General features: G+C 35.3%; 1 protein-coding gene across 5 annotated transcripts in view; it reads right to left on the bottom strand.

Annotated features, from left to right (window-relative positions):
* The window catches only part of Rbp6 (RNA-binding protein 6), a 371,923-nt gene that overhangs the window by 22,857 nt on the left and 334,715 nt on the right, over positions 1-14,351 (bottom strand). For all 5 annotated transcript variants that reach the window (XM_066391971.1, XM_066391972.1, XM_066391973.1 and 2 more), the window contains 3 exons: positions 9,228-9,312; positions 6,875-6,907; positions 3,245-3,328 (listed from right to left, as the gene is read on the bottom strand). In XM_066391971.1, the coding sequence (XP_066248068.1) occupies positions 3,245-3,328; positions 6,875-6,907; positions 9,228-9,312 (202 nt within the window). The remainder of the gene's footprint in view (positions 1-3,244; positions 3,329-6,874; positions 6,908-9,227; positions 9,313-14,351) is intronic.

Here is a 14,351-nt window from a genome sequence, read left to right as displayed (position 1 = left end):
CAGTAATGGAGGCATTTTTTGTCCTTGTATAGATATTGAAATCTATCTATATCGAAGTCTATTAAAGTAACCAAAATCAGAGCAAGTAATCTTAAACGATTATTTTAATAACGATGCAAATAATATTGAAGCAATTAATTTAAACTTTACTTAATAACTCGTCCTTCATTCCTGTGATAAGAAAGGATATTGCTGTTTAACATCGTCAAGCAAGGAGTTTTTCAACCCACAAATATGATCCTGACCTTAAAATATGAAATGAGTTTTATGAGGATACTTAAAATAATTATTGTTGAGAGCGAGACTTTTAATTTTTATAATCTCCACTTAAACAGTACCTTCCAGAGTGGCTTTAGGCAGAGCATTGCTACTACTACTGCTTCATAGAAACTGCGCATGATTCCTTAGAGTATATATATGTTTATTTCACAATATTGCTTCAAAGGTTTCAGTTGCGTATAATATTTTTATAATTATAATATTAATAAGTACTTTGGCAACATGTAATGTAAGCAACAGTCTCATAACATCGAATACTTATTTGCCTAGTGTGGTAATACAAGGACTGCTGGCGCAGTTTTGCCTATAATTAGTAACTTTAAAAACATAATTGCTATTTATAAGATTATTTACACGCATACACATCCATACAAGGGAAATAAAGTAGCTTAATTATAGGAAGAGTCTGAAATTGCCTAATAGAGACTACGCCGGTTTGGGGAGCATTGGAGAAAGAACTTCAATTTTTTTAAGTGGGGAGTAGCAAACTCCTGTCAAAGGCGATAATAAAGCCAATGAAATGCGCTTCCGAAACCAAAACTCCCCATTCCATCGCAGTTGACAAAGCAACATTAACCAGGCGTAGCCAGCTACGTAGCTCTAATCACTCAGTTGTCCGATTTCCCTTTTGGCCTGTTAAACAAGACGATCCCATTCAATTTTCCAGATAGTTGGCCAAGTGAAATGTCTCGCAACTGGCCAGACCCCGAATAAAACGTCAAAATTCCGCGTTTTAATTTACTCATTTTTGATGCGATAAGTTATCTACGACCGTCAAAGTGGGGTTTTATGTCGTCAACACATGGGCTTTTACGGTCCAAAAACATTAAAAAAGTAAACCAAGCAAGATTTTTTAAAACCAGAAACTTTGTATGGTGGAATAAAGCGGTGTGCCTGATCAGTGGAACCGATGAACCAAAAAGACATTAGGGTCCGCTATCGAGAAGTCGAGGTATACTAGTTTTACGGTTGCAGGCTTTGTCCCTATGTGCATTCAAAGTAAAGAAACATCAGACTGATTTAGGTCAAGAATTTTTAAATTTTCACAATTTTAATCCAATGCTAGATGCTTGATGTCTTGCATACCTAAGGACTGCACAAAATGAGAGACGAATGTTGAATTTACATAGCTAAGCATCAGTCGAATGTATGTATTATCGACAAATCAAACAGGAAGAGCCATTTTTAACCATAAACAGCTATGGCACACGCAACAAAAAAAAGAGTTGCTCGCGCTTATAGTTAATTGCGGAGTAGCTTATTGAGTGGTTAAATTAAGCATATGCGCATCCAAAATAAATAACAATAAATCATCTAGATAAACAAAGCTGTTCACACGTTACGCCTGTAACTAATTATTCCGACCTAATTAGATTTATAACAAGTTGTTATGCGACGTTTGAAAAGGTAAATAATAATTAGCATTAACTCGTTATAATATTTGATATTCGGCGAGAGTGTGTTTGTCGTGCCGATGTTTGCGTCGCTCGTTGGCTATATTTATTCAATGCGCTAAATTGCATTAGGTCAGAATAATTATTATTAGGCAAAATTTAGATACGTAATTATCTCAGGTTTAAAAAATGGCTCTTTGAAGTTCTACCTAAGAGCATCCAAACAGCGAAAGCGAATTCTTAATGCAGAAACAAGCGTTCAGTGGCGCCATCGCTTAAAATTATTTTTAGGCAGTGATTTTACAACTGCAATAGGTAGATGGCGGTCGCAACTAACTTGAACGATCTTAGGTTTGAAATGCAATAAAGCCTCAATGCAAATGGGCACGCCTAGTATTCGGACGTTTTCAACAACGATATGATTTTGCCCTATATAAACCCTGCCCCTGTGATTGACTTGTAGATACGGGAAAACTCTTCACGCGCTCAATAATAAAATCAATAGAAACTAGTATTACCGAATGAACGCAAGAAAATCCTTTTTTGTACTTACTTAGTGAAAGTATTTTAATAGGGATGGAAGAAGGGACGTTTGCGTATTTTTGGCAGAAACACTTAAGCTAGAAGATTTTCTTTTCAAATAGGAACAAGTCGAATTTTGTTTTCGAAAATGCGATAAACGAATTGTGATGTGAAAGAATGTAGTTCTGTGTACAAGTAACTAATATCATTAAAATATGAAATATCATCGAAGTATAAAACTATATGAAAATAATCTCCAATGAACTTGAAAAGTTTTCTCTTTTTTCGATATAAAAGGATTGCTATTTTTTAACAATATTTTATGTTGCCAAAATTACATTCCTTCAGCTGTAACAAATGAACGTTTTGGTTCAAAATTACGTAAAAAATCTTTCACTATAGAAAATCATTTTTGGCACAGAAATAATGATTTATTTTTATTATCACATTGATGAGACTCTTAAAAAAAAGTCAAAACGATATGCAGTGGAAACGACTAGCTAAAGCTAAGCATTGTGGCAACTGTAATCTAATTAGTTTTCTCTGTTACTTGATCAACAAGTTCTAATAATAACTGCCTTGAAAACCCATCAATATTAAGATTTTACATCCTTAATATTCTGCGAAACAGAAACTACTTTTTGGCTTTATCTATTCCTTAACATACTACGATACACATACTATTTGCCCTTTACAACACCTCTACTGTTAATATAATATGGTTAGTCTACCAGGCATATATGCCAATAACTGCTATTGAAACTCCTATATCTGACCTAACCTATATCGCCTCCCTAACCTCAACCGCAATCGGAAAAACCAAAGAATAAACAGAAACCTGCTCATCATTAAGATCATAAATGAAACAAGGAATTGGCTTTAGCGCTTGCGCACGAGCAAAACGTGGCGCGTGACTGGCGCATGCGCCAAAGCCGGACGAATCGCTCACAGGGGCAGGGCGTGCAACGCCGCGGCTCCGCCCCCATATAAAGGGTGAGCGTGATCTAGCGGCAATGATAAGATAGGTTGAAGAGGATGAAGGGCATTACCTGTAGGATAGGGCAGTCCGAAACTAGGGTAGCCCGAGTAGCCACGGCCGGCCGCGTATGCTGCATAAGCGGCCGCTGGGAAACCTGCAAATAGAAAGTTTATATTAATAAATTATGTTGAAATTTGAAGGGCTTATAGATTAAAGAACTGGTAACTTTATCTAGCAGCCTATAAGATTCCATAAAAGCAACCTATGGTCTGCGTTTATTTAATCGTTTCTATGGAGACAGAGCGAGAGCGAAACTTTCAGATAAATGCTGCAAGTATTTTGATCGAGTGACTCTTATTGTCTGAAAAAGTTACTCTGCTTGTGACCTTTCAGCTTCGTAAGAGCTGCAATCCCAAAGTATTGATAATTTTACCTGGAGGATAGTTGCCATAAGAGTAAAGAAAGGAAACAGTACTTTCCACTTATTTCATTATATCTAAAGTATCTGGACTCTGATTTTTTACGCTATAACGACCAATAGATCAAAATACGTACTGTTATCTCATGCTCTGCATTTACATCGTTAATTCTATGAAATTCATCCTCGAAGCAAAGTTACCTGGACTTTTGTTTTTCGTCATTTAAAGACAAATTATGAATGACCATCCGACTTCATAAGCAGCACAATAGTCATAAATATCATAAACCGAATAAAGCACAATCTGCATTTGATTGTTTCTATGAAAACTACTGAATTACTATCTACTAAATGAATATGACTGTCTACAAATTACTTCTATTTTATAATCCAATATAATTTTATTTGTAAATTTTATTCACTCCTTCCACTTTTCTGGAGTCAGTTGGTCTCAATTTTTTTGCGACACAGCTAAGGCATTTTCATAACAGTAATTATTCTTTCCTCTGTATGCAATGCTCTTCTTTTTTTTTTAGTCCATAGTATAGACTTTTTAGAGCACAAAAAATGGTGTCCCCTATGGCCATAGTTATTCGGGTCATGCGCAGATTTCCCCCTCAATGTGTTAAAGGTTGTTAAGCATAACAAAATCCCTAATATGTGGTGAATTGTAGAGAACTTTGTTATAATTGTGGTTATTTGATGCAGGTGTAGTGTGGTTATGTTTACTTTCACGGTTGCAACTCAACAATTACATTATTTAGTTCCCACACAAATTAAATCATTAGAAAATAAATTTGTTCACGCCAGTCTAACAATATCATAATTTTACATCTATCTGTTTACACGTGAGAAGACCTATTTATCTCTATAGTGCAACAAATGCTATCGAGCGTGATAGAATGCGTATTCTATAACGCTCAATAAACACGAAATACCCAAAGCCCCTCAAACACATATTTCCCTTCGAAATAGGCCTAATAAAACTTCCATGTTCAATGTTGATGACGTGAATTTGAAGTTTCAACATGGCAACGCGACTACGCAGCTGCAATGGTGAAACGTCAAAATTGTTAATTATTTAACGGTTTGAAGTCAAATCGATCAGACATTGTTTTTAAAATGGAATGGAAATGGACCTGAAAATCGCTAAAAAAGCAAAAGTAAATCAGAAGACAAGAAAGTCCTAGAAAAATTAAGAAAATTCAATTTACTTTTGGCCGACTCATGCATTGGGATTTAACGTTAAATGGTAAACAACAATGTATTCTGCTTTTTTAGTCAATTTGCGCGAAAAGTACGAATATTTAGCCGTGGACAAAGTGTAGTATTATACTGGGATGTAATGTGCATCATTCTCTCAGGAATAAACTTCTCCACTAGGGATGTTAGTTTCTTCAATTATAAGCTCATCCAACAATATACTATTCTAGTTTGTTAAGACATAATTCGCATAAACTATTGAGTACAGGAAGAAAAAATGTTAAAGTGCAAAAATGTATTGATCTCACGATCTGAATTTCCAAAACCTGTCTACAATTATTCTTGATATTTCAAGGTTCCAAATATTCTCTACTAACTTTATGATGTTAAAATCGAATTGATGTGACGGAGTAGCAAGCATTTCATGTCCTTCTTAGCAAATATCGCTTAGTATGTAGACGTAATTTATGATTATTGAAATTCATAATTGGAATTTCTTTGTCATATTTTGAAACCTTCTTTTTCAATTTTTTTCTTAAGATAATTATATGAATCGGAACAAAAATCTGTACATTTTGCTATATCTACAATACTTCTGTAGTTCACTTAATTCATGTCACTCTGTATGTCCAGCGACACGAAACTTAGTATTTTCGATAGTTAATTTTCAATTCATGCACATTTTAAAACCAATTGAAATTATTCGAGGTGAGTAAAAGAAAATTACATAAAAATCCCTTATTGGCATTTGAAAATTGTCGGTTTGAGTAGCTTTAACTTCCCACTAATGACAAGCAGTTTTATGTACAATTAAATTTAATGGACCTTTAAATTAAAAATAACACGGATAAAGATAACGTAACTTTAGGTATATTTAATGTGAGGTGGTTGAGCGTCCTAACAGATATCCCATGCACGATTAGCGGCATTAGTTTAGATGGAGCCCGTTTTGGAAATAAAGTGAATCATTCCAACTTTGACTGTGTACACGTTCTGGTCAGGTGTCAGTGTGAATCCCAAAAGGGAATAATGGGGTCAGATAATTTTGAAATTAAAGAGTTGTATATTAAAGCTGTGTAAAATAAAGCTATTTGACGTGCATCTAGAGTGAGGAGGTACAAAATCCAATTTGTTTTATAAGATATCAAAGAGGAGCCTCGTTCGTAAGAGATATTCATGACAAAGGAATGAGTGAAAGAATAATTTTTTACGAATAATCAGTGGTTTGAAATGACTGAAAATCTTTTAGAGTAAAGAAATCGGCAAAGAAGTAATTACTAATGATCCTTCAAAGAAGTAAAGACGAATTTTTATAAAGATTTAAAATTGGTCAAAGAAATAATACAGAATAATAATATTTGGGGTCCTGGTGTTTCATGTCTTTGCGCAGTTTTACATAAAAAGGAAAAATATGAAATAAAACTTGATTAAAAGGCATGACTTAATTTGGTTGCTTGGAAAGGACAAAATGCAAGAGATGAATTAAGAACATTCGGATGCCCAAGCTGGACAAGTGGCAGGAATTGCGAAAAACTTTTTCATAAGTCTAATTTTGCTAATTTTGAACATTAAGACCTTGAATAGAATCAAACTTAACAAATATTTAATTACCGGAAGTGAGAGAAATATAAAATACGCTTTTCCAAGCAAAGCAATGCCTTTAAACAACCTGAGGATAAAGAGGAACATTTTAACTCAAAAACACCGCAATAACTCTTTATTAAATAATCCATTTTAATGGGTATTTTTATTATACCGCAGCATCGATAATGGCCATGGATTAATTAAAAGATTAAGAATATCACATAAATTCCCTCGGCCCAGTAATGAAATTTTATATCGATGTTTTTGATGTTTGTGTTTAATAATTTTTTTAGTAATTAGACGCAGTAATTATCGGAGTTGAAAGACTTATTTTTAATTAAAATTTACGTTCACCAGCCACGATGTCAAAACAGGACCTCATTAATTCTAGCCCGCATTTACATCGGAGAGCAATTTAATTAATGACTGACTTATTTATAATGATGCAAAAGGTGATGTTTAAAAAATCGCTTCTTGAATGTGTAATACACTTACCGTCTGGAAGAGCTCCCAGAGACCACATAAAATCTAAAAAACAAAAAATTACGATTAGTGGTCGGTTGAAAGGCTTTTATGGATGATTAATATAGAGGACATTTAAATACAAAATAAATAAAATCTATTGTTAGCTAAGAATGAAAAAAATTATAAAAAGCATTCATGAAATTTCAACTACGTGTCTAAAACTACAGTACGACCGTAAAACACAATACCGCGAAAGCAACTGGTTAGCTTCAGGACTGTTATTCATCTCTTAAAATCAGTTTGACTGCAGTACATTCGACTAAGCTACAATGACTAGACTATCGCTACTCTAAGTCTGAGCCAGGGACAGATATGTTGAAAATCTCTATTAATATTATCTATTACTCAGCAACATTGTTAAATAGAATAATCTATAGATATATGTAACGTTGTACTAAAAACTGTCTAAACTATTGGTATTTGCACGGTAACATCATTAGTAAGTGGTATACTTAGACTTGCAGTTCTTCCATGTTCAGGCCACTCTCCCCAAGCTCCAACAACACAAGAAGTACAATAACCGCTTTGGGGCTGAAGCTATTTTACATATCTCAACAACTATGACTAGCTATCTTTATCAACTATGCGCAAGTAACATACGATCGGAGAAATAATTAGTTCCTAGCTAAATCTTTTGTTAAATATCTTAGTGATCTAAGCCTGATATAAACTTGAACGTTTGAGGCTGAAACCTTTTCTAAGCCAAATACAAAACATTCAAGTGAAGTTCAAGGGAATATCGAGATATGTAAATAGAGAAGTATCTAACGGTTACAGAGTAATGTTAATCTAAAGACTAAAGGTACAGGTACTATACAAAAGATTAGGTCGCACCTTTGTAGGGCTATGGCATTACATAGATGAGACCGGGACGAACTCCCCAAAAGGACCAGGGAACGTAAGCACCAGGACCTGAAAAGGATTTACTACTGCCCCGACTTAGTTTTCGATTTCTTGCTATACAAAAATGGGTTCCTAACTACACCTAGAGATGTTACATAGGTCATTTTGGTTGGCAAATAACGGGTTTGCCAACCAAAAGCCAAGCAAAGGTCATAGAGAACCTGATAAACGTCCCAGTAAATTTAATGGATGGTGAGTTTTCCTGTTTCTAGTAATTTGCTCAGTTGTATATAAATTATGAAAAAGGACATATTAATAATAAAAGAGAAAAAAATAAATTGTAAACATAAAATGCAGACATCATTTAAATAATCAATTATCAAGTTATATCATTTGTGGTCCAGATACGTAGCTATTGAAGCGCTTTATTGTTTCAGCTGTTGTTACATGCTTTTTTAGCTCTTGCTAGTACCTTTTTGAACATTTTTACAACATTTAAGAAAAAAAACTCGTTTTAAGTAATTAAAAAACATTGGCCTGTGTCATGTCAGTAATGTTCACTGAGAATAATAGTTTTTACTCAAAAACGAAAAAATTTAGCTATGACCACCAAAAAAAAGAGATAGTGATACACTACATATCTCAGAAACATGCCTCAATAGAAAAGAATTGATAGGGCCGTTTAAAAATACTTTTATAAACTTTTTAAAAAAAGGTATAGAAAAGAGACCTTAATAGTGCACGGTTAAATTCTTTTGTAATAAGCCACTTCCGATTTATAAGAGAAAAATGTTGGAGTCAAAAGAACTGGTGTAAAATACTAATCTTTGCTTGACTTTGTACACATAACAGCTCCAATCAGACACGGTGAAATTTCATGAACTTAAAGTGTATCTTAAGCTGCAGTGTAACGGATGATCATCTAAGGAAATGTCTATTCGAGGACGGGCTTTTGCTACTGGAATCTGATCTACTCCATTATAAAAATCTACCATTTTTGAAAAAATAGATTACCTAATCTTTTAGTTGTTCTACCTCTGATTGTTTTATATCGGAAATGTAATTTGAGTAAACAAAATTAGGCTAATCTAGATCTGCTCTAAATTGGTAGGAGTGTCTTGAGGAATTTACAAAGGCGTAGTATAGAGGGTGCCGATATCGAGCCCCTGGACGCCCAATAAATCGCTCATGCTGTAGGTTAAAGTGGGCGGGGCCCTGGCCGCCGCCACTGGCCTCAAGGCCGGTCCAGTAGCAAAAACCCGTTTGCAGCCGGACACGTCGTAGAGGGCGTGCGTGGCGTAATGCAGCGGCGTAGAAGCCGGGGCCACGGCAATCGTGGCCAGAGGCAACGCTGCCGACGGCACGTGATGTACCGTGGCGGCGGTTGGCAACACGGGTGGGTACGGTGCGTAGCGGAGTGCTGCAGCGTTGGAGGCGGCGGCCGCGGCTGCCGCCGCCGGATTCAGCACTAGCAACTCACCATAAGCGCCACGGCCTGCGGCACGGGTTTTGGCTAGATTCGCGGGCAGCATCACTTCTTTAGGCTGCGCTTTCTTGCACTCAACCTGAAACAAGAAAAAATTAATATTAAAAAATGTTCATGCGGTCACCGAATGAATACCTCTATATCAGGATTTTGGAATAAATTGTTACTAAGGTTTACTGCATTAAATCATATGAATTTAATTAAATCACTGAAAGATATATCAAGGTGAACCCAATAAAAAAAAATTCCATTGCTACAAAGATTTCATAATGGACACACTGTGAAAGGTCTTCTGCTCTTTCACTTGCTTGAAAAAAATTTAAAAATTCCATTTAAAACATAATTTGTGTAGAATAATTGCAAGAAAGATATAGGTCGCATGCTTGAATCGGAATATTTAGAGAAGAGCAAGAGAGCTTCAAGAACGTTCTAGGAGACTTCCAACGCTAGGCACTGACTTCTCAAAAATATTTGAAGAATTAATGGGACAGATCTTGAATTGGGCCCAGACCATCTGAGCAAGCGAGAGAATTAGCACTATATTATATAAATGTCCATAGAAAAAGATTACTAATTATGAAAATAATCTCTAAGCGTAGACGGAGGCTAATGATATGTTTTTGCTCGCTCACTTGGCTCGTATTCACAATCACATTTGTCGCTATTTGCCAACACCGTCCCTTTGATCTAGGTTTGTCAAGGCTAACAGATTTTTACCCCATTATAAGATATTCTACAATTTCAACCAAATAATAAAACCGCTTCATATTTATTGTGGTCCTGGCATTAAATTTTCTAAGCAACGTTAAAGACAGCTACTTTTCAATACAAACCTATCGAAAAAAAAAACCTGAACGACATTCAATCTTCACTCTAAATCTCAAAGATTACTACGGCCAATTAAACTTCCAGAGGCGCTCAAAGAAACTTTATCAGCTTTTAAGAATAGCGGGAGCGGCAGCAGTAGCGACCCCGAAAGCGCCATAATGTCGACCGTTCCTTTGCGCCTTCCCTTTTGACCTAAATTACTTTCGACAGAAAAGAATTTCGGGCGATTCTGTCGCCCTTAATTGGACTTGTTTAATTGTGTAGGATGCACTATAAAATCGACCCCTTATAAATCTTGGAGAGAAGAAGCGTTTTCGAGCACTGAGCCTCGAGAAAAACTGCTTGGAGATTTAAATTTGGAAGACGTTGAATAATTCTCTATTGTTGGCGTTTCCAATGTCGAGTGTTAAAAATGCAATTTAACTACCCCCTCTCACTCCTTATTCTCTCTTTCATGCAACTTTAATCGGTGATGTCTGAAATGATAGCTTTCTATGAACAGGACGGAGCTTTATATCTCGAAAGGGACCGAAAGGGCAATATATAGGCGGACAAGGTCCTAATCAGATATAGATAAATTTAGGAATAGAACTGAGAAAAACCTATCTTCGGCCCTTTGGGGAAGCCCATAAAATTCCCTGGGTAATCTTTCCTCGGCGCTTTTAATGATACAAAGAGCACATTAAAAAGATCCCCGCAAGCTAGTTTAACGGTTGTGTTGTGGCAAATCATTCCTAAATGTAAAGGAATTCAAATTAACTGCTTGAATAATCCATGGAAGAATTATGTATCCTGGCAGCGAGAAAACGAGCAACACTCGCCTAATGGAAATAATGGCCAATTCGAAATTACCTTAAGAGAGCCCGGATATATCCCATTAACTCTATCACTATCTACCTAAAGAATTTAACAAGCATTTTCAATTTTCTCTAACGTGGAAATTTCTCCCCTGAAAGACGTGCTACATTTTGTTCCAGAACTAAACAGATAAAAAGTGCTTGCTGGCTCGGAAAGTAGTTGTTTTGCAATTCAAGGAGGAAAACTTCCGAGGATGAAGTGTCGGATTTACATAATTAATTCGAAGAAATCTTAAAATTTAATTTGTTTCTATGATTATACTTGGCGATCACAAATTGTCTTCCGGCGTTTGCAATTAAAGACAATACAAATAGCTTTAAAAGTTCCTTTTAAAACTACAATCTTCAGCGACCTTCCCCATTAATAACACTATTTACCTCGACCAAGGTCGTTGTGTGGGTATTCCACAGAAACAAAACCCATTATGACAAAGACCCGAAGCTACTCTTTTACGTCAACTGAAACTAACTGGAAATTTATGCGAAACCTCGTTAATTTCCGGAGGACAAAAGACTGATCACGTGGAGCCTCCACGAACGAAGTCACGTTTATTCAGGACAAATAGCTAATTATATCTTGTTTTCATATTCAATATGCCGGTGGTAATTTCAATTTGCTTAAATTGTTAGTTAGGACGTCTATTCAATGCCATAACAAGCTGTTTTAAAATCGGATTCCTTTTGTTGCTTGTTCCTATTACGCTACGGGGGCTGATTGAAAGTGGCGAATGTATATATGAAACAATATTTAATTTATCAACTCATTGCCCATTGTTTATCGTTTTATTTTAGGTGGTGATAGTTCTCTGCAAAATAGTAAAAAAAAGGCTAATAGACCTATGAGAAAAAACGCACAACAAAATGTAAGGTTTATGACAATAAGGAACGAAAATGTTTCTCTGTTGGATGCCTTTTCTATCAATAAATGTGTGTTATGTGTATTAATAGCTCCGGATTACGATTATCTTATTTGTCGCTGCGCTACCACTGGGCTGAAGCATCTAAGAATCGATATCGATACGAAAATATACACATAAAGGTGCGAGTCGTAGAATGAATAATAGCAACGATGTAATGGCCTCCAAACATCCAGGTACTTTTACACCCTTTTTTGCAAGCGTACAGTTTATGAGTTGAATCACGGTACCGAGGCACCACAGGAAATATGATAATAAAGTATTTATCTATATACTATAGAAGACCAAGTCCCACATAAATTCGTTAAAAATTGAAGGAAATATTTTTCATAAAAATGCTGAAACGCGTCATATATTGTTTTTAGTTGTGCATTTTTGACGTAACAGACATGTATACAGGGTAACCCATGTGGTAGATAAATGTACTTTTTCATGTTTTCTTTTTTATAATGAAACCCAATGTATATTATGGCGTTTTTGAGTTCTTTGACAAATTCTGAACGTATTTCATATAACATATCCATATCTAAATTCTACAGTCATTGAAATATTTGCACTTAGAGTGGCCTTCTAGATCGCCTGACCTCATCCCTATGGACTTCTTTATGTGGTTGTCTGAAACATAGTGTGTATTTAAATAAGTCTAACAATATAGAAGAGTTAAATAATAAAATTACTCAAGAAGCTCAACAAATATCTCTTCAAATGATAAGAAAAGTTCTGGAGGAATTTGAATTGTGGCTTGCCCACTGTCAGGAAGTCACAGTCAGGGCACAGTTCGAACATTTAATACAATAATTATGGCAATTTACATTATTATTTTTTAAATATTAATCATCCGCTAGTTTTTGTATTTTTTTAAAACTATTGAAGTTAGACGTGGGTATATTGCATGAAATACGTTCAGAATTTCTCAAAGAATTCAAAAACGTCATAATATGATATATGGGGTTCTATAAAAAAAAAATGAAAAAGTACATTTATCTACTACATGGGTAACCTTGCATACATGTCTGTTATGTCAAAAATGCACAACTAAAAACAATATTTGACGTGTTCCGGTATTTTCATGAAAAATATTTCTTTCAATTTTTAACGAATTTTTGCGAGACTTTTGACCCTCTATGTATTGCAGTTTATTTGTTTTCGGAGTATTGGCATACTTGTTGTGTTTAAAATTCTACCTGTTCTTTTATTTATTCAAGATGCTTTCAATTTCAAGCCCTTCGGAATAACGTCATAATTTTTATACAAACTGGCAAAGTTTCATATTTTGCGTCTTTTTCACGTATGCCTTAAGATAAATTTTGGAAATTTCGTACACTTATTTTCTTCAACATCCTCTATACAACAAAACACACAACAAACTGTCAAAGTCATCGATAGTCATATACAGGGTGTGATGTTTTTTTGAGTTAAGCACCATTTTATGCTTTGTATCTTTTGTTTGAACACCTTATATGAAGTCTGATATTAAATTTAAATTCCTTCTTCAATTCTTTAATTTTTTGATGTGAACCACCGATGCCAGGAAATGAGAGGTGGGTGAATTCAGTATCGGGTCTTAATAGCAATCTAGAATAAAATCCCAGCTTCCCTAAGATATTTATTGAGAGAATGTAATTATATCTCAGATGGAAGGCATCTAGTATCTAATTATTCCGGTGCGACATTTTCGATGAAACAGAACAGACTACTGATGAAGCAAGATGAAGATTGGTAAATCAGATATTCGATATTAGGAATATTTCCTTTCTCTACTAAATAGACGGTTTTGTTCTCATATAACATCTCAAATTGTGGAACGAAAATATGATTACGTCAAGACAAGATTATTAATGTTAAATTAATATGCATGATTATTGTTGCATTAAAGTGCAGCATTATACTGCTACAAGATTCCCATATTAAAACGTATCATTTTTCCCCAAAACTGACGGGGCCAAAACATATTTTGACTCCCATCCCAGGGGCTCGAAATCCATTTCAGGTATCCTTCAGGCTGAATCCGCTCCACTTTATTGAAATTCAGAAAGCACCGGTCCGAATTCAAATTTCTGAAGTAATATTTATGACCGAAATCGTAAGTGGAAAGCCGGCCAGGTCGAGAGAAAACTTTTAAGTGGCCCGAGCTTTTTGTCCGAGTTGCCGAGGAGTTCGGGAGTTCGTTTATTATGGGGTGTCATTAATAACCTCGGCCGTCATGGAGAGTATCTTTTAGTGTTGGCTTGGAAAAAACATCAGAAACTCCGCTTAATTTTAATTATCCCCTTTGAGAAAGTGGATCTAAACGTTTGATACATGATATTGAATTGCGAAGACCTTACAAGCAATAACGTTTTGAATATATTGGGATGTTGTTGTCGCTGAAGTTTATCGTAGTAGTAGATTGCTTTCGCTGGTCCTCATTGTACAGTTTTGCGGTGCCGTACAATTGGAGAAAATTGGGGCAAGGGCAACAAGTCAGAGAAAATGCGGTTTGCATTTCCAATGTTGACAATCAAGTATGCTGCAAA

The sequence above is a fragment of the Euwallacea similis genome, chromosome 7, assembly GCF_039881205.1.
Source record: "Euwallacea similis isolate ESF13 chromosome 7, ESF131.1, whole genome shotgun sequence".
Classification (NCBI taxonomy): Eukaryota; Metazoa; Arthropoda; class Insecta; order Coleoptera; family Curculionidae; genus Euwallacea; species Euwallacea similis.
Note: the sequence above shows the minus strand (reverse complement) of the source record. Positions and strands in the feature narration are given on the sequence as shown.